The 25,570-nt window shown below is 48.3% G+C and overlaps 5 protein-coding genes across 5 annotated transcripts; all 5 read right to left on the reverse strand.

Moving 5' to 3' along the window:
- Positions 1–247: 247 nt before the first annotated feature.
- N7537_010879 (uncharacterized protein) lies at positions 248–1,315 on the reverse strand (the record flags this gene model as incomplete). The annotated part of the gene is made up of 2 exons (XM_056901933.1): positions 248–1,099; positions 1,157–1,315. The coding sequence occupies 2 exons, from the start codon at positions 1,313–1,315 to the stop codon at positions 248–250; spliced, it is 1,011 nt and encodes a 336-aa protein (XP_056747220.1).
- Positions 1,316–2,022: 707 nt separating this feature from the next.
- N7537_010880 (acyl-CoA desaturase) lies at positions 2,023–3,469 on the reverse strand (the record flags this gene model as incomplete). The annotated part of the gene is made up of 4 exons (XM_056901934.1): positions 2,023–2,523; positions 2,577–2,663; positions 2,723–3,143; positions 3,216–3,469. 4 exons carry the CDS (start codon positions 3,467–3,469, stop codon positions 2,023–2,025), a joined length of 1,263 nt encoding a protein of 420 aa, XP_056747221.1.
- Positions 3,470–4,485: 1,016 nt separating this feature from the next.
- On the reverse strand, positions 4,486–5,928 carry N7537_010881 (uncharacterized protein; the record flags this gene model as incomplete). Its single annotated transcript, XM_056901935.1, has 1 exon — positions 4,486–5,928. One exon carries the CDS (start codon positions 5,926–5,928, stop codon positions 4,486–4,488), a length of 1,443 nt encoding a protein of 480 aa, XP_056747222.1.
- A 230-nt stretch (positions 5,929–6,158) lies between these two features.
- N7537_010882 (ABC multidrug transporter) lies at positions 6,159–11,391 on the reverse strand (the record flags this gene model as incomplete). The annotated part of the gene is made up of 17 exons (XM_056901936.1): positions 6,159–6,378; positions 6,458–6,832; positions 6,910–6,993; positions 7,080–7,525; positions 7,677–7,780; positions 7,833–7,897; positions 7,959–8,009; positions 8,064–8,135; positions 8,200–8,323; positions 8,389–8,691; positions 8,833–8,995; positions 9,100–9,824; positions 9,888–10,037; positions 10,094–10,177; positions 10,237–10,516; positions 10,577–10,803; positions 10,869–11,391. The coding sequence occupies 17 exons, from the start codon at positions 11,389–11,391 to the stop codon at positions 6,159–6,161; spliced, it is 3,996 nt and encodes a 1,331-aa protein (XP_056747223.1).
- Positions 11,392–13,372: 1,981 nt separating this feature from the next.
- Positions 13,373–25,415, reverse strand: N7537_010883 (uncharacterized protein; the record flags this gene model as incomplete). The annotated part of the gene is made up of 8 exons (XM_056901937.1): positions 13,373–16,269; positions 16,326–18,170; positions 18,232–18,935; positions 18,989–21,179; positions 21,237–23,888; positions 23,957–24,595; positions 24,673–25,029; positions 25,136–25,415. The coding sequence occupies 8 exons, from the start codon at positions 25,413–25,415 to the stop codon at positions 13,373–13,375; spliced, it is 11,565 nt and encodes a 3,854-aa protein (XP_056747224.1).
- Between the last annotated feature and the right edge of the window lie 155 nt (positions 25,416–25,570).

Below are 25,570 nucleotides of genomic sequence, written 5' to 3' on the forward strand. Positions count from 1 at the left end.
CCAATGTTGACAACTCTAACTAAAATGCCAAAACCCGCTATTTCAACAATCTGTGCGGACCATGATGACTAACTGTAATATGCACCTTTGTATAGTATGCCTAGTACCTAATGTCATATGATGTTTCCAGTATATTATCTGGTTTCTACCATGTATTCAGACTTGGTATTCGACAATTACTACTATACAATGAAAAAATGCGATCCTAACAGAATCTCAATATCCAAGCACGAGAAAGAGAAAGCGGCTACTCAATTAGCCCCAAAAATCGCTTCATCCGATCATAGACATAGAAACTTGTCGCCACCATGGGAGCCATTTTCACATAGCCAATAGTCAGCCCAACATAAAAGCCTCTCACTCCTCTCTCCAGAAAGATACGCTGGGCTGTCTCCAAAATGCCCGATTTAACATCAACCACACTTCCAACTTGAATTCGTCGCCGAATGATATCAATCGGGTAGGAAATTGTTTGAGCGACTATGCCAGCAACTGCCCCACAGGAAAGCTGCGCAACTGCGGTCAGTCGGGTGGAAGATGGCGCCTCCAGAGTATAGGGTGCAAGAGCAGGCGTCCGAAGCCAATCTCTAAGTAGATCATGGGTGAGGAATGACGTGCCAGCATACGGAAGTATGCCTAGCATAGTGGGGGCAATCCCTCGATAAAGATTTGACAAGCTTCCGCTGCCTCCTTCAAAGTACATTTTTCGAGAGATACCAATCCAGGATGAAGGATTCTTTTGGACTGTTTCGAAAGCAAGACGTGTACGGATCAACTCCAAAGGATATGTAACCAACGTGGAGGTCGCACCAGCCATACTTCCGCACAAAAATCGACGCCATGGTGCTTCTTTCTCGGAAGACGTGATAATTGCTGCTCGGAATTGCTCATATGCGAGAAAGTTGATACCAGCGTATGGAAATACGCGGACCAAGCTTGCCGAGTGGCCTTTGAAAAGCGCAAGGATACCATACGAGGTTCGAATGTGTCTGGCAGCCTGAACAAAACCATCCCAGCGGGTTGAATACTGCACAAAATGAGAGTGGGAGGTTTGAAAGAGAATTCTGATCCTCTCTAATGGGGCGACAATGGTTTTGGCCTACATTGACTCTGATATTAGCAATCTACTGGTGGTAGTTTAGGCGGTAAGGCTCACAGCGCAGCCTGCGACACCTCCGGCTAGCCCGTTTCGTAAAATAAAGTCCAAATTTCGGCTGTCTTTATTGGGTTTTGATGTGTGATAACCATGGCGACTGTTTTCTGTCTTCGTCGATGGATCTTTCGCGATTGGGCCATTAATGCTAGTGCCACTCATTTTTCTCGCAAGAGCTAGCAAGGGCTCTGAATGACGTGAACTGAGGGATCAAATCAAGGTCAGATCCAGCATAGGACATAAAGAATGAATAATTACACCGAAAAAGCACATTGGCAGTCGTCCGACACATTCCCAAGTACACAGTGAGGAAGGGAGATAAGGCGAGAGTGAGGGAGTGATGAAGTGAGGGAAGAGAAAACGAAGTCTTGGCAGTCAAAATGCTGAATACTACGCCAACTCCCAGCGACCAGAAGAATCTAAGAAAATTGTTTGTGAGAATACGACGTAATTGATCGTAGAAAGCGACTGAGCTCCAAGCTTATCTCCTAACTCCGGTTTTGTTTAGCATGCCCCTTAATCCAGGTAAATCTGAAATATTGGATATTGACGGAAAGCTGGTGTACGAACAATGAATGTATGGTATAAATGACCAATGTTGACAACTCTAACTAACTAAAATGACAAAACCCGCTATTTCAACAATCTGTGCGGACCATGATGACTAACTGTAATATGCACTTTTGTATGGTATGCCTGGTACCCGATGTCACATGATGTTCCCGGTATATTACCTGGTTTCTACCATGTATTCGGACTTAGTATTCGACAGATATTTCCAGCTTTGCTTGGTCAAAACGGATATTCATATTCATATTCTCGTGAAACTTGAAACTTGACAAATTGACCTCTAATTTCTTCCCGAAAGCTCAAGCATAAAGACCCTTTTGGCAGTTCCGGTGACGCCAAATCTCAACCTCACCACCACCGCGAATAACCCCAACTCGCATGGAAGAAAGGAGGTTGTGAGCAGCATTCGAGTGAGTGTAGACACCGCCGTTGAACATGGCAGTAGCATCCTTCCCAATGGCCGATGAAATGAGGGTTTTACCACCAGGGTGTTCTGTGATAAATTTGCTCACATCGTGAACAACACCGGCAATAGCAACTAGAGCTTTACCACTCTGAGTTTCTGCAATAAAATCGTCCCAGTCGACAACAGGCAGCTGGTCTAGGGGAACACCCCAATCCAGCTTAGAGCGCTTCTGATCGAGTTTCTTCTGTAATTGTTGCACACGACCCTTCTCGATTTCGTTGGCTCGGAATTCCTTGAGGTTGCTTGCCAGACCGAGCTGTTTCCACACCCAGATTGACCACTTCGTGGGATCATACTGCCACCATTCAATGGCATTTCGGTAGTCGGAGGGGAACTGGTCGGGGTTTAGTGGATGCGAGGCAAATGAAAGGGAAAGAACCTTCTTACCTCGTGGTGGAAGTTGTGGTAACCTTCACCGAGAGTGATCAGTGCAGTAACGACATGATCGCGAGGTGAGTTCCTGTCGTCGAATGGCTAATGCGTGTCAGAGTGAGCGGGAATATAACAAGAACAGCGTATGGACGATGACCGACCTGTTCACCCAACCAATGGGCGAGAGAATTGACGCAGAAGGTGGCTTGCTGCACAAATGAAAATCGAAGAATGCCCGCATACACAAGGCCCCCCTTCCAATCACCCCATCCCAGACCAGCAACGAGCATAGGGAATAACATCCCGAAGACCAAGACGACAGACCCGTAGTTCTTGTGCTGCCAGACGACGACGGGGTCCTCATTCAAGTCAGAGATATCGGTCCTACCACGGGTTTTCGGGTTCTGATTCAGAACCATCCACATGAAATGCGAATACCAAAGACCCTTCATGACGCTGTATGGGTCCTTGACTGTGTCGGTCCATCGGTGGTGTGCCCTGTGTTTACTGCTCCACCACCGGATTGAGCCTTGGACGGCACCACCGCCGACACATGCGAGGAATATTCTGATTGGAAGGCAACTGGAGATGTCAGATGCCAGTTAGTGCTTGATCCGAAACAAAGTAGGGGGGATGAGGCTGTGGGAAACTTACGCTTCGTAGGATCTGTGCGCCCATAGACGATGGTATCCAGCAGTGATACCCAGCCCAGTCCAGAAGTAGTAGATAAATGCCCAAGCAGCAGTGATTGCCCTCAGCTGTGTATAGAAAGCAGCGACGATACCACCGACGGGTACGATCAGGATCAGGGTTGTGTTGACCCAGTTGACATGCTGGTACCAGTTACCGAGTGTGACGGGCTTCTCACTGATATGTTGTTTTCCGGTACTTGGCTCAGGTTTGGCCATTGTGGCAGTGGATTTGAAAACCCAAGGCCTCTCTCTTGCGCAAGTTTATGAAAATCTGGGATTGAGTGAATTGATGGCTGTGAGGTGGAAGTATTCAGATTGAGGACATTGAATCTAGGTTATTTAATATAAAGAACTGTCTAATTATTTCATATCAAGTCAATGGTCAGTTGCGTTGCTTTCAGCAAGAAAGTGTTGAACCGTTGGGAATGTCAGGCAACACATGTTACAGGTGTTTAGGGATTCCTCCCAACTCACTCCCCCCCAACACTAAAATCAGCACAAATTCTTTAGTGGTCATCCTGAGAATTATTGGTTGAAAAATTTTCTATTTTAATAATTGATACTTGAATCATTGAAACTGGAAGTAGATTGGCAAATTCGCCACTGATTCGACACTGATCCAGTCATCTGGCCCCATCATCTAGCCCCGTCGTTTGGCCCCCGGGGCTAAGGCCTGGAACACTGTTATGCATAAAACGATAAGGCACAGGCTAGTTAAGAGGCAAAATAAAGTATCATTTTATACGTGAAAGGGTGCAGCCGTCACCTGCCTGTCTGTACATAGTAGTGTATACTCTGTTTCAATATAATATGGTATGAATCATGGAAGCAACACGTAGTTGAAATATTTCCTTTAGCCTTTGTGGGCTGCGTATCGCTTCGCCGCAAGAGCCCGTTCGAATTTCCCCCGTAGATTGACCCGAAAAAAAAGGGTGTTAGCACCGCGATTCGCTCCTGTTCCGGTAGTGCCCGGATTGCCGGACCTGGGAACTGTAGGGATGCTACGTGGGGAGTGATAGCATCGAAAGAAGGCCAGACAAAATCGGAGAAGGCCAAAGTGGAGTTATACCCTCTGGCTTTCATGTATGACTTGTCAACATTTGGGTTCCCAGTTCGCTCAAAAGCCTGTCCTAGATGGTATTGGTATAATGCGAAGGTCCCGCTTGGTACGATTAATTGAATGGTCACATCAGGTCACCCGCAGGAAAGAAACTATCTTTTATTTATAGCATTTACTTCTCCATGGCCTTCTCGAAAATAGAGTGGAACAGCGATTCCGCCTTTTCCATGTCGACTTTGGCTGCTTCATCCGTCAGTCGCCGGGATCTACATATCATCTGATCATGTAGGGCCTCCCAGTCAACACCGACAAGCCGGCCATTCTGCTTGACAATCTTTCCGTCGACAATAACGGTGTCAATATTCTTTGGCGATGCATGGAAGACCACAGTCGCGACAGGATCCACAACGGGCACTGTGTCAATGTCGTCACAGCGGAAAATCACCAGGTCAGCCTTTTTACCAGGAACGATAGAACCAAGAAACGACCCCATATCCATAGCCACTGCCCCTCCCAGCGTTGCCATGCGTAATGCATCTACTGTCTTCCTGCGGACATCTCTCTGGACTGTATGATGATCGTAGTCGCGAGCCCGTTGCGTCTGAAGAGCCAACCTCATCTGCGCCAGGAAATCATTACCTTGATTCGAAGTGATGTCTAGTCCAAGACACGCCCGACAGCCCATATCAGCAGCTTTCCATACCACAGGATATCCCATGCCCATTTGCAGCTCCGTATCCGGCGTCCCAACAATGCCAGCACCAGAAGTCCGCACCGCAGCCAGCTCGTTCTCTGTCATGCCACCTCCGTGACTGAATACGAGGTCCGACCCCATCAGCTTTGCATCAACAATGTTTTGGACAACTTCAGGCTTGGGGGTCTTGTGAGGGACTACTGAAGTATGTACGGTCGTAAGCCTAGCTTGGAGCTTCCTCGCGAGATCCAATTCCTCAATGTTTTGTTCCTGGGATATAGTCGGTGGATCGTTCAATGCAATACCGAAAGTGAGAAGTGAGGTGCCGGGATCATTGTTCGGGAAGTATTCCTGACGTACACGGAGAGCATCATCGACTCGTGCGGCTTGGTCAAATGTGTCTGTCGCAGTACTCGCGGGATCCCCGGGATCCTTTGGGTTCTGGTAGAACCCATAGCAGAATGTGCCTCGAATAGCGGCATCCTTCAAGCCCTTCACCGCTGCATCGGCGTGTGCAGGCGAGTTTATAACGTGGCAGTGATCCAAGACGGTCGTTACGCCGTTGTTGAGCAAACTCAACGCAGCAGCGTAATTGGCAAAGTAGACATCAAGTGGTGTGTACAAGCTCCCATAAACACTCCTCAGGTGACATGCATAGCCAAACAGAGACCAATCAGCCGTGATACCGCGTAGAAGGTGCTGCCACATGTGATGATGGCCGTCGACGAACCCCGGAGTAATAATACAATTCTTTCCATCGATGGTGGACACATTGCTTCCACTCGGCACAGATAGACCGCGGCCGATGGCCTTTATCCGATCATTTTCTATCACAATGTCGTAATTGTAGAGGGGCTTCCCTTCTGGTGGCTCCATGGAGAGTACCGTTGTGCCTTGAATAAGAATGTATGAGTTTGACATAGTGCAGTATCTTCAATTATGGAGATAAATCAGAAAATATTGTGGAAATGGAAAGAGTAATACGAGGGGGGAAGACAGTAGTTTTATGTTATACGGTTGACGTCACTGCGAATTGGGTCAGGACCACGACAGACAACACAGTAGACCAGACTTCGACTGAATGAAATACCGGGTCGTCAAAATTAGTTCCTTTTCACTCAAGTATAAATTACCAAACTATTTTCAATTATTTATTGACTGCCAGCCGCCTCATAGAAAGTCTTAAATTTCGAGGCCCGACCAAGAAGGCTGGAAGGGGTGTCGAATTCGACAACCTCTCCATAGTGTAGCAGAAGAATCCGATCACTATCTAAGATGGTTTCCAATCGATGGGCAATAGTGATCACCGTGCATTCTTTGAAGTTTTCTCGAATGACCTTCTGGATTAGACAGTCCGTAGTGATATCAATGCTGTTTGGGAACAGTGAACCTTTAGCACATCATGATTTCCTAGAATTGGGGATCGAATAGAAGGGAAAGTGCGACTTACTTGCTTGTGGCTTCGTCAAGTACTACTATCTTGCACTTCTTGAGCGTCGCTCTCCCCAAACAAAACAACTGCTTTTGTCCATGAGACAAATTGACCTGCTCTATTCCGGCGTCGAGACCTCCTTTCTTTTGAATTATGTCTGACAGTTGAACAGAGGAAAGCGCGCGAAGGATACTCTCATCGTCTGATAACCCATGCGGGTCCATGTTCTCTCGGATGGATCCTGGTAAGAAGCACGGTTCTTGCGGGATTGCATTCATTGCCGTGCGAACAGTATTGGTTGGAATAGTCGATGTGTCGAGGTCGTCAATCACAATACTCCCTTCAGCCACATCGATCATTTTAAATAATGCCATCATCAAGGAAGATTTACCACTGTTATTGAGAGCGGGAGTTAGTTTTGATATTCTGCGCCGATTAAATGTCGACAGATGAAAAAAAGGCTCACTAACCTTCCGGTCCGACCGCATACTCCGATTTTCTCCCCTGGTTTGATATCTAAGGTAATGTTGCGAAGGACCGTGGCGGTACCGTTTCTAGCAGTGGAAGTGTCAGTACATATCAAGAAAGTACAGACTTGGAAGTCCTGGTATAAAAAACCAGCAAGGGAATTCTAACTTACTTGTACGTGGCAGCAAGATTCCTGAATTCGACATGGCCCCGATCCGGCCAGCTCCCAGGAGGGGTTATATTCTCCATAGGGAGTGCCTCGACCGGGGTCTCAGCTTCGAAGTCTCTGACTCTCTCAACCGACGTCAGTGAAGTCTCAAACTCGGTCCATACCATGATGATATCGGTCAGCATGCCACTTAAGCTCATCACGCTGGAGAGAGCAACGCCTGCGAAGCCTGCACTGATCTTATCTTTCAAGCCAATAATAAGACCGATTAAAAGAAGAACAAATCCTGCAGTCAAACATTCCATTACCAATGCCAGCCATCTTTGGACGCAGAACAAAAGGTAGAAAGGTATCTGCGACTTCGTCAAGTTTTGGTGGTTCTGCTCGATGAATTTTGCTTGCCATCCGAATGCGCGGACTGTAGCTAGTCCTTCGATAGACTCCATGAACTGCGAACTGATGCAGATGAAAATCAGATGAAAATTAGAATTGGCCTTCGTTGCAATCGAACAATCAAGGATTCAGGCATCGCACTTACTATAAAGGGGCCTTGTTCTCTAAATCCATCTTCCGAAGCTGTCGTGATGTGCGCAGGTACACCTTCTGGAGCACGAACATGACCAAGAACATAACAGGATATGAGATTGCCACCCAGTACGATGAAGTCATGATAATGAGTATCCGCCCAACCATGATGAGGCCACCTATTTAAATTTAGTGACATGATGATGACCCGAAAAAAAAGGTTGCACTTACTACAGAATATATTCAAAAGAGCCAGGGGTAATTCCGAGTCAATAAGCTGCATGTCCTGACTGAACCTGTTGGTTCCGAGGAAATTAGAAACTCAAAGATGCATTGAGTAATGACAGTTTAACCGACCTGTTGATAAGAGACCCGATATTTGTCTCCTGGAAGTAAGAGATTGGTGCCCTGTTCCTGCTATTAGCTTTGGATCGTGTTTGAAATAGCTAATTTCAGACGTACCGGAATGTTGTTTGTAGAACAGTCCAATGAAGGGATAGACCAGCAGACGAAACAACGTTGATAACAGCATGCCTGGAAAAGAATAGGTTAGCGAACAGAGCAAACTACTGAATCATTAGATGAGAAATAAACTTACCATCCCAGAACGGCAAGAAGGAGAAGACAAGTAGTCTGAAAGAGGGCATATATCCCCATGTAAATGGCTTCGTGATACCCAGGGTGTCTCTCATTGGTATCAGTCCACCACTTAGCCCAAATATCTATACATGTTCGTTAGCACCATAAAAGAAGGAAACGAATATTATCTCAAGAAAAGTGGTCTTACATGGAAAGCAGTAGAGGAAAGCATAAGCAACAGCAATGACCACATAAGCCACAGACGAGAACTTCCCAATGGACAGCATATAATATACCATCACATTTGTGGTCTTCTTTGGCTCTGTAGCCGCCAAACTTGACCTTGTCTCGGAAACAGCAACCTGTGGCTTTTTATCAGTCTCTGGATTATCATCTATACTTGGCGACGCTTCCTGTTTTTCAATTTCTGTAGTAGAGGTATGAGTCTCGGACGGACTAGACCGGGGTAGATAGCTGTCGTGTTGACAAATATCAGAGTATGATCCCTGTTCTACGATTCGACCATTAGATCCAATGCAAATTATGTGATCGGCATATGACGCGAGGTGTACTAAACGTTGAAACCCGGCAGTTAGTCAATTGGCTTTGACAGGATGGGGATGGGAAAGTAAGAGAGCATGAACTATCTCACCAGCATGAGTTGCCAGTATCATAGTACTGGAATTCTTTCGTAAGAGGCCATCTGGTCCTACCAAGCGCTGGATAATCTTGGCTTCCGTAGTAGCGTCGAGACCACTCAGGACGTCATCCACAATGTTGATTTCGCGTCTTGCAAAGATAGCTCGCGCGAGGGACTTGAAGTTTCGTTAGAGTACTGTATATCACGTTGTATTGCATCATTCTGGGGAAGAGAAAAATGGAAGAAAAATAGGACCGCGAGGTGAGTGAAGTGACATACCACGCGTTGTTTCTGACCACCACTCAGATTCACTCCTTGATCGCCCAACTTTGTGTCATTTCCATCACGGAAATGGAGTATATCCTCGTCAAGAGCACAGGTATGGAGGACAGTCTGGTACCACTTTTCATCAAAATCCGAAAATGCTACAATGTTGTCCTTCAGGGTTCCATCCATGATCCAGGCCGTTTGATCACAATATGCAAAGTCAGCACTCGTGGCAACAACCTCACCTTTTGAGGCCGAGATCTCACCGAGAAGTGCGTTGAGCAAAGTGGTTTTGCCACAACCAACAGGCCCAAATATTATGGTCAGCTTTTGCCGTGGAATGGAAAGACTGATATTTTCAAGCACAGGGCGTGCACTGTCGGGCCAAGTGAAAGTCGCGCTATTTATAGAAATGGCAGTGCTGGATACTGCAGGCTCATTCTTTTCGGCGGCAGAGCTTTCCTCAAGTGCTGGAATGGTCGCTGCGGAGCATACAATTCTTCTCGAATCCAGTCTCGGCTCTGTGAGTAGAAACTTCTGGATTCGTTGGAAGCAAGCGATCATCGAGGCCAATTCTGGTGTGGACTGGAATAGTATGCTTAATGGCTGTGAGATTAATGTAAGCAGCGACAGGGCTGAGAACATCCGACCGGCATCCAATGTGATGTGGCGTGTGTGATCAACCGCAATGAAAACTGCGAATGTGAGAACGGGTGAGATAATAACGGGAGTAAATCCTAATCCATAGTTAGGGAATTCATCAGGTTGAAGATTCTAGGGCAAAAAGGTCTATAACGAACCCATCATCAATGCACCGATTTGCCACCACCTATACCTTGCAGCTGATTTAAGCTCCTTCTCCCTCAACCGTTGTAACAGATTTATCAATATGTCAGCCAGGCCAGACATCTTCAAGCCTTTCATTGCAGACAGGGTACTTGAAGTTATCCCTGTGGAGAATCAGCCTTTTGAACTTGAAGAATACACTTCAACACCAGCAACGTACCAACCCGCTTTTCGATCATCTCCATCCAAACTTCTTGCTGATGACCAGCAGATGCTCCAATTTTCATGGTAAGGGCAGCACATCCTACACTACAAGTTAGATTCTTTCAGAGAGCGTCCGATACCGAACTTTCGTAACATTACCGGATGCAATGACAAGAGAAGGAACAACAGCGACGCCAACTTGTTGTTCCAGCAGCCAGGCTGCAAAGGCAACTTGGACAATATTTGCCCAGATTTCGTTCATCATCCGTAGACCACCTACTATTCTCTCGATATCGGCGTTCATGATGGTTAACGCGGAAGACTTGCTGACTGCTGAGACGTTGAGATCGAGGGTTTTGCGGTAAATGACCGCCACCAATGCTCCTCGCACACAAGTAATGAATCGATACGTTTGATGCCAATACCATGCTGTAGACATCTGCAATCAAGTTAGTGATCTGAGGGTAGAGCTTGCTGTATGGGATGAATGGTGTCTTACAGCAATTCCTACATAGACGACTGCGTAAGCGCCAAGCAGACCATAGCCGATATTCCGCTCGGATTGTGTGTCAGGCGCATTGATGTACTTGACCATCTGAATTAGCAGTAAAGGCTGAACGAGTGTCAAGGCGATAAGACATAGTCTGGGCAGGAGTGGACTTAGAAGACGGATCTTTAAAGCGCTGAATGTGGACAATAAAAGGACATATTTTCCAGTCTTGGATGCTGAGAAAAGAAGAAGCAATTAGATCGAATACCAAGCAGGAGAATACGAAGCATAATAGAAATACCCTTTTCCCAAACAGTCCATAGGTCCTGTTCTAGGGTTACTGATGAGAAACCTGCTGGCATAGGGAAGAGATCTGGAAAACTCAGATCACGCACATAGCCAATGCGGATAAGTTGGTTGATCCAGAGGAAGAAAGTTTTGGATATTATCCCAGCAAAATCCTCGGGGCTGCTCTTATGACCATCCCCCTGAGTGAGCCATCTTGTTTTGGGGAAGGATTCCGCAATCATATGTATTCCTCTCATCACGAAAGTTGCCGTAAAGACCCCCACGATACTTCCCTTCACATTGGCTAGCCATAAAGATCGTACTTGAGTTCCATCGAGTAAAATGGCTACTAGGAAGTATCCATTGATCAGAAATGACGGGCGTGTGGTCTTTCTATGCTCTGCATAGGTGATAGGTCCCAGGATAAGCGCTCCTATCAAGTTCAATGTGGTAGCAGCAATTGACGCTTTTGTGCGGTCCTCGGGCGCGAAACAATATAGAACCAACAGAGCAAGTTGGAGAGAGGCCGAGATCATCGACGATGTCTTCAAGGCAGGCAAAGAATAATATTTGCCTTGCAGTTAGTCAAATGGCACTTTTTATTACGCCCCCGCAATCTACCGTTTCACTCACCAATTTTATCCCCAATAACGTCCGCCCGGTTACTAGGTTAGGTTGCTGCCATAGTTGGTAGTATCTGCCGAAGGCGAGTAGAACGAAAATGGACGAGGGGAGAATTGATAAAATTGACTGCTCAAAAAGCAAGGTAAAGTCAAATGAACGGCGACAAGGTTGCACTGTTGGGCCCCAGACATTGTCGGAGGCAAAGGAGCACGCATGCGACAACATAGCAGCAGCGACTCAGACCGAGAAAGGTAAGTAAACGAGTTGGTTTCGAAGTCAAGCAGAACTGAAGTAGAAAACTTCAAGGGTCCAGTAGACATAGGCTTACAAAGGTGGCTGGTTATTTTACTTTTGCTTTTTTTGGAAGGATATATCTCTAATATAAAGTGGGAGACTAGATGAGATAAGAGACAAGCTTTCGATTGGTATGCGGGACAGGGTTGCATCAGGGCTGATTCCCTTTGGAGGCTCAAATTCAAACAGGGTTAGCGGCTGGGGTTACTTTCGGATTTAATGCATACGGTGTTATGCCTTAATTTGATATGACAGAAAAATCAAGATACCTGAATTACAATTACAGAGGCCCGTGGGTGCCTAAATAAAAGCTATTTCTACCATATAAATCCATACATCGCTTGATTTTTAAGTAAAGTAGTACGCAACATTGACCTTGGGGCTCACTTACTATCGTCATAAAAACGACTTTAGCAAGTGAAGTAATAGGCGACAGCAAGCGGTAAGCGGCAGACGGCGCGTGGGATAAGTAGGGCTTCAGAAGTAATAGCTAAACAGCAGTAACGGGGTTAGACTCGGCAACGGATATTTACCTTAAGGCAGCGTGACATACTATAAAAAAAGGTTTCTATACAATTCAACACTATATCTACATTCGTTTTTCGCTATCATAACGTGAAGTTAAAAATTCAAAACACTTCCATATTAAATAAACCAGAAATTCTCTATTATATATAATAAGAATCATATCTATTAAGCTTATCTGGATAGAGTAAGGTAGTAAAAAAGTTGTCGAGTTAGTCAGATGATTTATCCGGCGTACTAGTTATTCTATACCGAAAGCTTTACAGTGCACTAGTCATATCCCAGCATCTAAAAGCGGTCAGGATTATGGCCAACATTAGGCCAAAGTAAGGCACTACGGCCGCAATGCATTGCATTAAATCCGAAAGTAACCCTGGCCCCTAACGTATTTCACCAGTGAGTGGGCCACCCATAACACTATAGTTAATGACACATTTTACAACCTTATATCTTAACAACGGTGGGCTATAAGGGGTTTTCCTTATAACCTAATGCTTTTTAGGTGATACCTAGCCTCTCTAAGGAGTTTGGAGAATCTTCATAACGTCGTGATTGCGATATATATATTTCTAGTTTTTAGAAACGTAATTTTCGGTAATTTTCGAAATGATGATCATATAGCCTTCTACTTTCTTTAATATTAATATATAGTGCTTATAATTCTTATCAATAGCTATTGGATGATAATGAAATCAAACTATAACGTGGTTGTTGAGATATAAAGGTTATAAAATATAGCATTTACTATGGTGTTATGGGTGGCCCACTCACTGGTGAAATACGTTATGCCCCTGCGTAGTATGCGTGTACATATGACATATGTCAGGGCTTTAGCACAGGACCCTATAACTAACTAGTTAACTAACTAGTGCTGAGAGGTTAGGCAGCAATGTTGATGCCTGCCCAGGAAATGTCCAACTTGTATATCTTTCAGGTACATGTACTTTTGAAAAATAATTTATGGATATACGGATGCATGTGGGCAGCTTTCACTTGTCCGGGTTGAAACGTCTCTATAATATATCTGGTTATGTAAAAGGGACTAAAATGGACATGTAAAATAATCCTCAAAGATTATCGCCTCGACTCCAACACTACACTTGTCCCATTTGTTCCGCCCATGAGAAGTGTCTGCGACGTCACAAAATAGGCCAATCCCGCTCGCTTCATGTCTCCCACGAACTTGAGCCCCGGGATCCTCTCTAAACCCTTGCCCCCTCTCTGCTCCTCCAAGAAGGCAACCATTTCAGCAATGTCAATGCGAATGGGGCAGTCGTGATGCAAAAATTCCAACAGCGACGATTCTTGCGTCGGGGTCTTCACAAGATTTTCCGCAAGCTGACTAGCAGCTGAATGTACGGGAGTCATCTCGAAATGGCCTGTAGTACCATTGAATTCGGGCATGATGGACAGCTCATCAACGAAGCCAACAAAATGCTGCAGCGCGTCTACAACAACCGTTTCATTGGCAGGCTCTCTGGCCGGAACAAAACGATGAATTGAGACAGGCACGTTGAGAACCGAGACAGCATGCTCAAGGATCTGCTCGCACGCCCACCGCGACGCAACGTAGCCATTAGACCCATCGGCACGTGGTGGACACTTCGCCGCTGACCCTGCAGGGATTTCGACGCCTTCCGCAGAGACAACGCCTGCACTGGAGACATAGTGTATTGGTATCTGGCGCCCAGCGGCCATTTGGACCAAGAGTTTCGTGGGCGTCACGTTGATGGGACGGAGGAGGCTGTAATTGTCCCAGAAGGATCGCGTCGCAGCCATGTGCAATATCGCATCCACCTCCAGAGCAAGGGATGCAAATGTCTCCTCGCCAAGACCAAGCCACGGCTCGGTTAGATCGCCGCCATGGGTGATGATCTTGGTCGAGTTCAAGGCTAGACGGCGTGGCGTGTTACCTGGCTTGTCGCGGAGACCAATGCAGTGAATCTTGGATACATCCGGTCGGGCAATAAGCTCGGCCAGAATGTGTTTGCCTAAGAAGCCCCCAGAGCCGGTAATGAGGATTACCTTGTCAGATGTCTTGAGGGGTTGGTGTTTGGTGGCCTCCAACACAGTGAAGTCGCTGAGCAAGGCCGTCTCCTTATCCCAATCTATCAGGTCAACGCTCAAGCTCTCCTCAATCTTTTGCGTCATGTCACTCAAAGTACTGGCATCAATGAGGTCAAAGAGCCGCACTGTGACATTGAATGTCTGCCGAATGCGGGATTGGAGCCGTACAATGAGCAGAGAGTTGCCACCGACCGTGAAAAAGCTTGTCGAAGGGCCAATGTCAAGACCTAGCTCCCCAGTATTGAGCACATCTACCCAGAGGCGTCGAAGCTCCAGCATAGTCTCTGTCAATGACTCCGTGTTACCATCAGTAGCATTGTTGGATCTCTGCGGCAACGGGAGCTCCTTGAGTGCCTTGCGGTCCGTCTTGGAGTGATTGCTCAACGGCATACGGTCCAAGGGGATCGCCATGACGGGAACCATATACTGCGGCACATCTAGGTTCTTCAGAAGCTGAACCAGGAACGCTTCCGTGTCGACAATATGATGGCGAGGAGTAAACACAACATGTGCTACTAGGATAGGCGGGTCTCCATCGCGTAATGTAACAGCGACTTCCTTCAGGACACCACCGGCTGCTTTGGTGATATTGCTTTCAATGTCACCGAGTTCGATTCGCAGACCACGTATCTTCACCTGCGTGTCACCCGCAATACGGTTATGGAACACCATTGCCCCATCATCTTGAAGGTGTGCGATATCACCTGTGCGATACATCCGTGTCCAACCTTGTGCAACATACTCTGGTATAGCATATGGATTGTGCAGGAAGTGTTGTTCTGTGAGCTCCTTGTTGTCTAGGTAGCCTAGGGATACACCCGCGCCACCGATATACAATTCACCCGGCATGCCGACGGGTAACGGTTTGCGCTGGTCGTCTAGAATATACGCCGCGTAGTTGGGGAGCATGAAGCCACAGGGAATACGGCCATCCGGGGGAGGCTCGCGATACGCGACTTCCATCTTGGTCGACGAAATAGAGATCTCGGTTGGTCCGTAAGAGTTGAAGAAACGTAGATTGGGCAGCTGCAGGGTTGCGAGGCTCCGCGTAAGTGTTCCAGTTAGAGACTCGCCACCTCCAAATGCGAAGCACCAGGTAGAGGCTTGCTTGAGATTGTCGCTTCCGTAATCGAGCCAGAGTGAATATTCGGCAGGAGTGGCCTTTGTGTAGGTAATATTCTCCTCTTTGATGATCTTGGTTACCTCAATGGGGTCCCCACGCTTGTCCCAAGGCACGATGTATACAGAGCCTCCATTGACTAGGCCCGTGTAGATCTGATCTGATGAGTGGTTGAAGGTGAAAGCACTTTGCTGGAGCACCCGTTCAGCTTTCAGACCCCACTTCCATGTGTAACCCTCAATCTCATTGCGGAGACCCGAGTGCGTCACGACAATACCTTTGGGCTTGCCTGTCGACCCGCTCGTGTATAGCAGTGCGGCAACAGCATCGCTGCGAGACACATTAGGTACCTTGATCGACTGCGCGCCAACATCAGATACATTCACGACTTCTGCCAATGTGACATTCACTTGTGCGATATTGTCAACAGTTGTGGAGTCGACAAGGATAGCAGCCGGCTTGCAGCTCCCTGCAACATCTGCAAGGCGGGGCAGCGGGTTCCGAAGATCCAATGGAACATACACAGCTCCAAGACGCATGATAGCGAGCATCGAACAGGGCCAGTCAACGGTCGCATCCTCAAAAACGAGCACCCGAGAGCTCTCGCCAACACCAACCTGTTGTAAGGCTGCAGCAATGGCTTCGATGCGATCGATCATGGCACCGTATGTGAGAATTGTGCTGTGGCCGTCTTTCAAAGCAACTTTATCATAATTCTCTTTGGCAATCTGATCAATCCGATGAGGAATTGTACCACCAGGCCAGGAAGATTCGAAATTGGGACCTTGATTTCGTCAATAGGTATAAATTTGGGAAGAGACGTTGACCATATTTACTTACCATGTCCCACATTAAGTGCGAGTTTCAACTCCTTGTCGCTGAATAACGCAAAATCTTCCAATTTCAAGGAGGTATTTGTCGCGAATGTATCCAAGAGGTGGACAAACGTATTCAGCAGCAGCTGCGCGGCCGTCTTGTCGTAAAGGCTGGCTTGAGTACGGAACAGGATGCGCGCACTATCTGCACCATCTGTTACGTCAAGAGTCATGTCGTATGCGGTGCGTCCAGGATGAACCTGCAAAAACTCAAACTCAGTACTGCCAAAAGACAGCTTTTCTTGATGACCTTGGCGATAATCAAAGAACGCCTGGAAGAATGGACTGTATGCCGAGGACCGAGGCACGTTCAATTCCTTGAGCAAAATATCGAAGGGTACATTGGAGTGTTTCAGGGCTTCCAGCGCCTTTCCACGGGCCTCCCCAACACTCTGAGCAAATGTCTGGCTGGAGTTGCGTTGGAAGCGTAGCGTGAGGAGGTTCAACAGGAGGCCAATGGTGCCTTCAACATCGGGATTGATTCTGTTGGCGTCAGCGATACCGATTGTTAAGTCGCCAGCATCAGAGAAGCGGAATAGCATGGCCTTGAATGTGGCAAGATAGAAGTGGAAGGTCGTGCAGCCATTGGCCCTGGCTGCATCCCGAACTTTAGCCATCAGCTCGGAATCCACTCGGCACTCGACTTGATGGACATTGAATGAATTAAGCGGCATGCGCGAGGTCATGTGCGACATAGGCAAGAGCGGTAGCACGGGGTGTCCGTTAGGGAACTCATTCTTCCAGTATGCAATGTCTTCGTTGAAAATGCCGCTCTCGAACGCAGCTCGCTGAATACGTGAGAATTCGGGAACCTGACAGGGAGGTGGACCAAGGGGCTGTCTCTGATAAGCCTTCTCAAGGTCAGCAAGGAAGTTCTGCAAGCTGACCCCATCCATCAGGATGTGGTGATAGTTGAAAAGAAGATAGTGCTCTGAGGGGGAAAGAGTGAGCAAAACTAGTCGGAACAAGTTGCCACTGGCAAGATCGAACGGAACTTGCTTCATGGCAGCATATTCGATGTCAACATCCTCAACCCTATTGATGTTCTTCCTCTTCAGCCGGACGAGTGAGTTGGGCAAAACCTTTTGATAGGCTAAGTCTGCCTCCTTCTCGTGAGCCACGAAGCATGTGCGCAACGACTCGTGCCTGTTGGTGACTATGCGAACGGCGCGCTCTAGATCTCCAGTACGCAAGTTTCCAGTGATGCGGAGGTAAAAGGTGACGTTAAATGTCGCCTGGTCGTCCATCAAGAGCCCTAGGAACCAGAATCGTGACTGCTGGAAAGATACCAGTTCAGTCTTGACAAATTCAGAGGAAGGAGTTAAAGCCTTCTCTGATTTTGCAACCGTTGTCAAGTCAACATTGGAGGGAACATTGGACAGGACAGTTGCTGGGGTGCTGGAAGGCGACTGATCACTTGACAATGCTGATTGCGGAGAAGTCGTGTTGTTTTCGCTCCATCTACCCGGTGAACCCGTCTCAGAGACAGCCGGTGGGGGTGGAGACCTGGGTTTCGCAATTGAAGGCTTTGCTGTGGGCTTAGATGATCCTGTCTTAGATGGGCCTCCAGCTTCCATGTTGGGGAGAAGGCCTTCCGGTAGCTTTTCCAAGGCCTGTTGACACAAGGTTGCAACAGTGCCACCTCCAAGAACCTTCAGTACCGGAATGTCTGTCTTGAGCTCCTTTAAGAACCACCCGCGCACCTCAACAGCGACTAATGAGTCGATACCAAGCTCCACAAGGGGTATGTCGTGACCGACCTGCCCATCGGCAAGTCGCGAAATCATTGCCAATTTGGCTGCGAAGCACTCTGATAATTATTTGTTAGTAAATGTTGTGGTTGGAAACGGTATGTCCATTTCGCGTCTCACCTTTCAAGATTTCAAGCGCGTTTGCAGTACTTTTCGATACAGCGAGCTGGTCACGAACGGGAAGGGTGCTCTTTTTGCCGGCAACATCGGCCTTTGAAGAATGCTCTCCTAGGATGACTTTGTGCTGCATGCGGGGATCGTCAATCCACGGCACAGGGAACTCCTCGCCCTCTTGGACATTCCGGCAACCGGTAGTCACTATCGGGCTTGCACCTGAATTTGTCGCGCCAGCTCGAATGGCCTCCGCAAGGAGTTGATGTAAATCCGTTTCAGAGACAGCCATGAATCCATTTCGAATTAATTGCTCTCTGGCAGTATCACTAGCACGCTCTAGGTATCCGATACCAACGATGGAGCCGATGTCCAGAGAAGTGGCTGCTAGACCACGTTTACGCCGCTGGCCCACGAGGCCAGTCATGTAGGCATTTGCAGCCGTATAATTGGACTGTCCACTATTGCCAACAACTGATGTAAGGGATGAGAAAACGATGAAAAAGTCTAGTTTAGCATCACCGAGCACTTCGTCAAGATTTTTAGTTCCGACGACTTTCGGGTTCATCACCTTCTCCAAGATTTCGTGCGTCATTTCTGAGAACGTGGCATCATGGAAGACGGCTGCACCGCTTGCAACGCCAGCAATTGGTGGAGAGTTGGCTCTGAGGTCCGTGAAAACCCTTTCAACATCATCCTTGTTTGTGACATCCCTGGATAACTTGAATTAGCCACAAAATTCATTAAAATCGGTCGGTCAGCTTACATGGAAATGAACTTGACAGTGGTGCCCTTCTTCTCCATTTCAGCCTGCCATTCCGGATCTGTCTTGGGGGTACGACTGGTAAGGCAAATACAGCCAGCTCCATTTCGGGACATCCACTGAGAGATCGACTGACCCAGCCGCCCCGAAAGACCAACCAAAACGTATGTCTTATTCCGAGAGAAGAGCCTAGTGGCATCTATAGGCTGTACCTGGACAGGAACCTCTCTATCCACTGTCCAGTCAACAATACTGACCGGAGACTTGGGCACAGAGGCATCAATCAACTCGGTAGGGCGGATACTGGCCCTTGGGATCTCACCCGATGCAGCCATCTTCGCCTCACTGACTGCATCTTGTAAAACTCGCAAGATGGTTTCCCTACTTCCTGTTGGCATGAAAGATTCAGGATGGAATAAATCAGACGCGCTGATATGCCTGCATGTCACGGGGAGAGCTTCTCGGATCATAACAGCGGCATCCTGATTTTCATCATCAGTGGAGAGGTCAAGGAAATGCGTGGTGGTAGCTGGAAGTAACTGTCTGGTAACATGGCTTGAGGTCCAAGGGGCTACTTGAATCCATTCAGACGTTGCTGCAAGGTTTGCTGTACTAAATTTAACGTCAATATCTCTAACAGTTGCTTGCTGTTTCAATATGGAGGCAAATGACTCGTTCTCATCAAGCCCGTGGACGAGCAAATAACTGTGAGCAGTCACCATAGAAAGCAGTGCCCGGGATAGGAGTTGCTTAGCAACAGTGGAGACCAGCGTAGAAAGTCCACCTGTATGCCACTGTGCGGACACCTGGGCCAATGGAGTGGAAATAGACGCGTTCGTGTCTGAAAGCGTGATTACCACCTCGCCAGTGATTTGGCTGAGACCAGCGCCGAGGAACAAGAAAGCCTCAGGAGCGACATTGATGGCAGATAAAACAGAGTGCTTAATCTGGACAGAATTCTGACCAGATTGACGGATCGGCTCCTCTCGCAGCACAAAGAGTCCATCGACAGCCTTGGAGATGAGAACAGAGGAGTTACCTGGGTCTACCATTTTGGTTACTACTCGTCTCAACGAGTTGATCCTGTCATTTTGATCATCCACCTGAAGTAGACGCGGCACCATTAGGCGTTCTTTCTCCACATATATCTCGGGCTCTCTTGACCAGAGTGTCTTGTCTTTGAAGTTATGTTCGGTGTCTTCCCATTCTCTGAGAGCAACAAGCCTCAGAACAGCTTCGCTGATAGTTCGGGAGGCTGTGCTCCCGGTGTCATTTAGATCAAGGAACTGTAGAGACAGGTGTGGCATCTCGTATGCGATTGAACGACCAAATCCAATGCTAGCATTATGGTATGGTTCATCTGCTCGAGCACCTTCAGTGACCCAGAGAATGTTACTCGCAAGCTCGAAGAGACACTTCAGGCCTTCGAATTTCTCTGCGGAGATATCGCGGAAGATAGGCTCGCCAATATCGGCTATGTTGATGAACGTGGCCATTGAGGAGATATCGTCATCGTCAGTTGGAAGGCCATCTAGTACAGTGATCTTGCCACAGAACTGAATAAGGTGATCATAGATTTCTTCGGTGAGCTGAGCTGCCTTCAGTGATTGATTGCCAAGAATAACGAGCTCATCCAATGGGACAAACGAGGGCATCGATAGCGGCTTCCGTAAGAAATTGATTCGTTTATCAACGGCCTGGGTCACGATGGCAGAATATGGCGATGTCATTCCGTTGGTTTGCGGTGTTATGGAATCAATACCCGAGAATCCAGACTTTCGAAGAGCTCCATGCCACTGCGCAGTATTCACAGGACCGTGCTTGCGGGTGTCGTTGCCCTCGACAGTCCCTCCTCCCAGAGTCCTGGTAGGGGCATCACCAGACAGCCCAGAAGCTAAGAAATAACCTCCCGGCTTCAAGAGAAGTCGAATGTTTTCTAGCTCAGTGTGTGAGACCGAGTTGCTTGTCAAGGCATTGGATGCAATGACCAGATCATAAGAATGCTCGTCGAGACCCTGGGAGGACGCTTTGTCAAGAGGATCAAATGTCTTGAGAAGAAGCTTCTCCTTGAACTCTTTGAAAGACTCCGCCGCCTTTTTGATTACCTCCGTCGACGAATCGGTGAAAGTGTAGGACGATAGCTTGCTGCCAATCGATTCCAAAACTGCCCTCGTAGAATGTCCCTCCCCTGCACCTAGCAATTGTTAGTTACTTTCCTATAAATATGATAGTGTTTACACGTGAGCCTTACCTATTTCAAGGATCTTTGCATGCGGGTACCGGTGCACAATCTGTTGTGCGACATGAGCCAGAGCGTCGTTGCATTGAGAGGATGCGAGGCCTTCAGAGGGAGTACGGCCGTTACCCACAGCCATAGCCAGGTCAGGGGACATAAGGCCATACACGGTTGTTGAAAACATAGAGCGGTCATCATCAGGTGTTGCAGGAGAGAAAGGCTTCATCGACAAGCCCTCTACCTGAATCATCGTCTCTTGGCCGTCTTCCGTGAAGACATCGACGCTGCTTAGCATGGAGAGTGAATCAGATTCGTGAAGAACCGCAGAAAGCGACAGACTCGTTGATGAGCTAGGTAGCGAGGCGCAGAGCTCTGGGTTCACGCGAATAGACTTGATGGAAGTGGGCACATGCAGTGACCACAGTTGATCGTCTCCTGGGCTCATTCGGGCAAGGAAGGATGCCTGGAATGCCACATCCAGCATTGTGGGGTGAACAATGAGAGTGTTCTCATCTTCACCATAGCCGTATGTCTCCACTTTGGCCGAAGCCTGATTGAGGGTTCTCTTGGTTGAGGACAAAGTTTTGAATGGGCCATTGTAGCCGTAGCCGAGTTCGTGAAGCGAGGAATAGAACTGCTCAGCTTCAATATCAACCATGTTTTGTTGATTGTGTGGTGAGGAATGAAGCGTAGAAAACGATGGGGTTCCATAAATTATCGTGACCTTTCCTCTCGATACCACGCTCAACTCGGTTGACGACCCTGTGTTCGCACACGAGTAAACAGCAAAGTCGGCTGTTTGTTTCTTCGTGAGAGATTGGCCTTGGGTAACGCCAGTAAGGGCGACAAGTGTCTCCACTGCAAAATTTGCTCCATCATCGAAGGTTACAGCCTTGTCGATAGTTAGGTCGTCGATTTGGAGTACTTTGACACTCCTGCCTTGCGCGAGCTTGAGGCCCGCTTCCAATGCCATTGCCACATACCCTGCAGCTGGGAAGACGGTCTGACCCTGCAACTGATGGCCATTTAGCCATGGGATCTCATTGGCCTTGAGGAAGTTGGACCATCGAAGGTCACGATCCGTATTATTCGGGGACGGAACGCCAAGCAGCTCGTGGAAAGCCTCTCCCCTAGTTTGCGTCTTCTTTGCCAAGCGTGACTGGTACCAATAAACTCTCTTATGGTCCCATTGATAGGCTGGGAGACCAATGGCCAGTGAGGGAGTCTTATAAGCCGGAGATATCAGTTCCTCGAAGAACTGGAAGTCAACCCCACCGGGTCCACAATGAGTCCACACAAAGCCTAGGGCATCCGAGAACGCCTCCAAATCATTGCCCTTCCGCTTCAAAACACCGGTGTAAGGAAGGGACATCTCGAAGTCGGAGAGGGTTTGTAGGGCAGGGCCTTTGAGTGCTGGATGGGGCCCAACTTCGATTGCGAGGTTCAGCTGACTTCCCTTGGCTGCGCCTTTGACAGCATCAGCGAAAAGAACCGTATTCACCATGTTGTCATTCCAGTAGAGATCACCAAGCGAAGCTTCAGGCCGCATTGGCTCGCCATGCTTAACGCTGGAGTACCAAGTGCAAGACGAGTTGCGGTTGTAGTTGATCTGGACACCACAGGTCCGGAGAGACTGGATGTAGCGCTCACTGCACAGCAGCATGTGATGGGAGTGGTACGCAGTATCAACAACCAAGAGCCTCGTGAATTTCTTTTCCTCGTCGAAGACTCTCTTGGCGTGTGAGAGAGCCTCAATATCGCCGGAGAGCGTTAGACTAGCGGCTGAGTTCTGAGCAGCAATCTTGACGCGCCCCCTGAACGCCGGTAAATTGAGGAGCTCTTCTGCATCCTCCCAAGTTGTTCCAACTGCCATCATGGCACCCTTCTGGCCCTTGGGACCACGGGCGTGTTTAGCATATACGCCTCTGTAGTAGGCAATGCGTATAGCGTCGTGGGCAGAGATAAAGTCGGCAGCGTACGCGGCTGCAATCTCACCCGATGAATGGCCTACGACAGCCTCGAAGGTGATTCCAGAGCTTCGTAGTAGATCAATCAATACCACTTGGATGGCTGTGCAAAGGGGTTGTGAGAGGGCAGCTTCATTGAGTCGGGAAGCTTCGGCGCCTGCGCAAAGCTGGTCCGCGATTCGCCACGTCGGGCGGTCGGCTTCAGGCAGCGTTGCGAGAGAGTTATCAAGCTGCTCGATCTTCCGTCGCACAGTCTCTGAGGTTCGGATCAGACCAGCAGCCATTGTCGCCCACTGTGCTCCCTGTCCAGTGAAGACACCCAATACTTTGGGCTTGGTGGGAGCTGATCGCGTACCAACATTTGATCCAGTGTTTGCCTTAGCTTTTTCAACTGTGCTATCAATCTTGGAGACCAGACTTTCTATACTCTCCGCAGTCAGGGATGTTTTGAAGGGCAGAGCCGACCTGCGCGACTGGAGCGTCCAGGCTAGGTCAGCCAGATCGACAGTGGTCTGAGTCTTCAGAGAGGTAGCATAAGCGCGGAGATTCGCAGTTAGGGACTCTTCGGAGGCTGCGGAAAACGGGAAGATCCTGAACACAGACGCGCTTTTTTCATCACTTCCTGCGATCGCGGTATTCCTTGTCTCTGTGGGCGGCTGGTATTCCTCCAAAATGGCGTGTCCATTGGTGCCGCCAAAGCCTGTTTAAACAAGTTATATGGGTCAGATTAGGAGTCTTCCGCAGGCAGTTAAATCCGAGAGAACATACCAAAACTGTTCACGCTCGCTCTTCGAGGCACACCATCTGGCAACTCAGGCCATGCTGTTGGAGAATTGGGGACGCGGAGATTGTCACAATATTGCGCAACCTCGTCGTTTAGCTGATGGAGGAGCATGTTAGGGGGGATTATACCGTGCTGTATGGCTAAAGAAGCCTTGATAACACCAGCCAATCCTGCTGTACCTTCTGTATGCCCGATGATAGTCTTGATGGATCCAACATATAGGGGGTTTCCGTGGATTGGCTGGCTTCCAAAACATTGGCTGATTGCAGAAGCCTCGCGGGGGTCACCAGCTTTGGTACCCGTGCCGTGAGCCTCGAAGAACTGCGGCCAATCTCGCGGATTATCAATATCCAGCCCGCCCTTGGTATACGTCGATCTGATGAGGTCTGCCTGAGCCTCTGAGCTTGGAACTGTCAGACCAGTGGATTTGCCATCCTGATTAATCCCTGTCTGGCGAATGAGGCATTCAATGTGGTCTCCATCAGCAATGGCATCGCTGAGTTTCTTGAGCACAATCGCTGCGATACCATCACCCCTGGCGTATCCGTTCGCACTGGCATCCCACATGCGCGACTGCCCAGTTGGTGACAGTAAATTCATTTTGCTCTCACCCACAAATTGCTCTGCATAGGGTCGTCAATACTGGCATCATGTTTGCTTTCCTTGATCCACTGCAGTGTACTTGCGTGGGGAGACTAACCTGGTCCTAACAGTAATTCGGTACCACCGGCAATTGCTACCCGAGACTCCCCTGACCGCAGTGCCTGTACACTCTGATGCAGCGCAACCATACTCGAGGAGCATGCGGTATCAATACTCATTGACGGACCGTGCCAGTCGAAGAAGTAAGAAACGCGGTTCGCAAGGATAGCCCGGGAAGTGCCAGTAGAGAAGTATGTGGGTATGCTGTTGATATCCCGCAACATGATGTCGTTATAGTCGACAGACATGGTACCAACATAGACGGCAGTGTCTGATCCACGGAGCCTGTCGAGACGATGGCCACCGGCTTCCAAAGCCTCGTATACCACTTCCATCAGCAACCGCTGTTGGGGATCTGCTCGCCATTAGAGATCAGCAAACTCTTGTCGAGCTTTAAACAGAGGCATTTCAGAACCGGGAAGGTATCGTGATGAACCGTATCCATGTGAAAAATATCTTACCGATGGATTCAGCCTCATTAGGGCTGATATTAAAAAATGTGGCGTCAAATGTGCTAACATCCTCATCGAGCATGTATGCGCGCTGCACATTCATCGTTCCATGGTGAGCTCCATTGGGGTGGTAATAGCCCCGTAACTCGAACCTCTCATTAGAAGGCTCTTTAGACACATCCCTCGGCTTCTCCAAGAGGTTCCATAACGATGAAGGGGAACTTGAGCTACCTGGAAACCGACAGCCGCTACCTACAATGGCAATGGGCTCAGGCTGGGGTAGAACCATGTCGGATGTTATAGCACTACTGCTTTGGGAATGCTTTGAAAGATGGCGATGACTTGAAAATGATACAATAATCTGGGAGCACGATGAGAAAGGTGTCTACCGGAAGAGTCTTGCCAATGTTTTGAGACAAAGTCCAGGTCAAGTATCATCCGTTG

The sequence above is a fragment of the Penicillium hordei genome (assembly GCF_028827395.1).
Source record: "Penicillium hordei strain IBT 12815 chromosome Unknown utg000006l_segment0_segment0, whole genome shotgun sequence".
Lineage (NCBI taxonomy): Eukaryota > Fungi > Ascomycota > Eurotiomycetes > Eurotiales > Aspergillaceae > Penicillium > Penicillium hordei.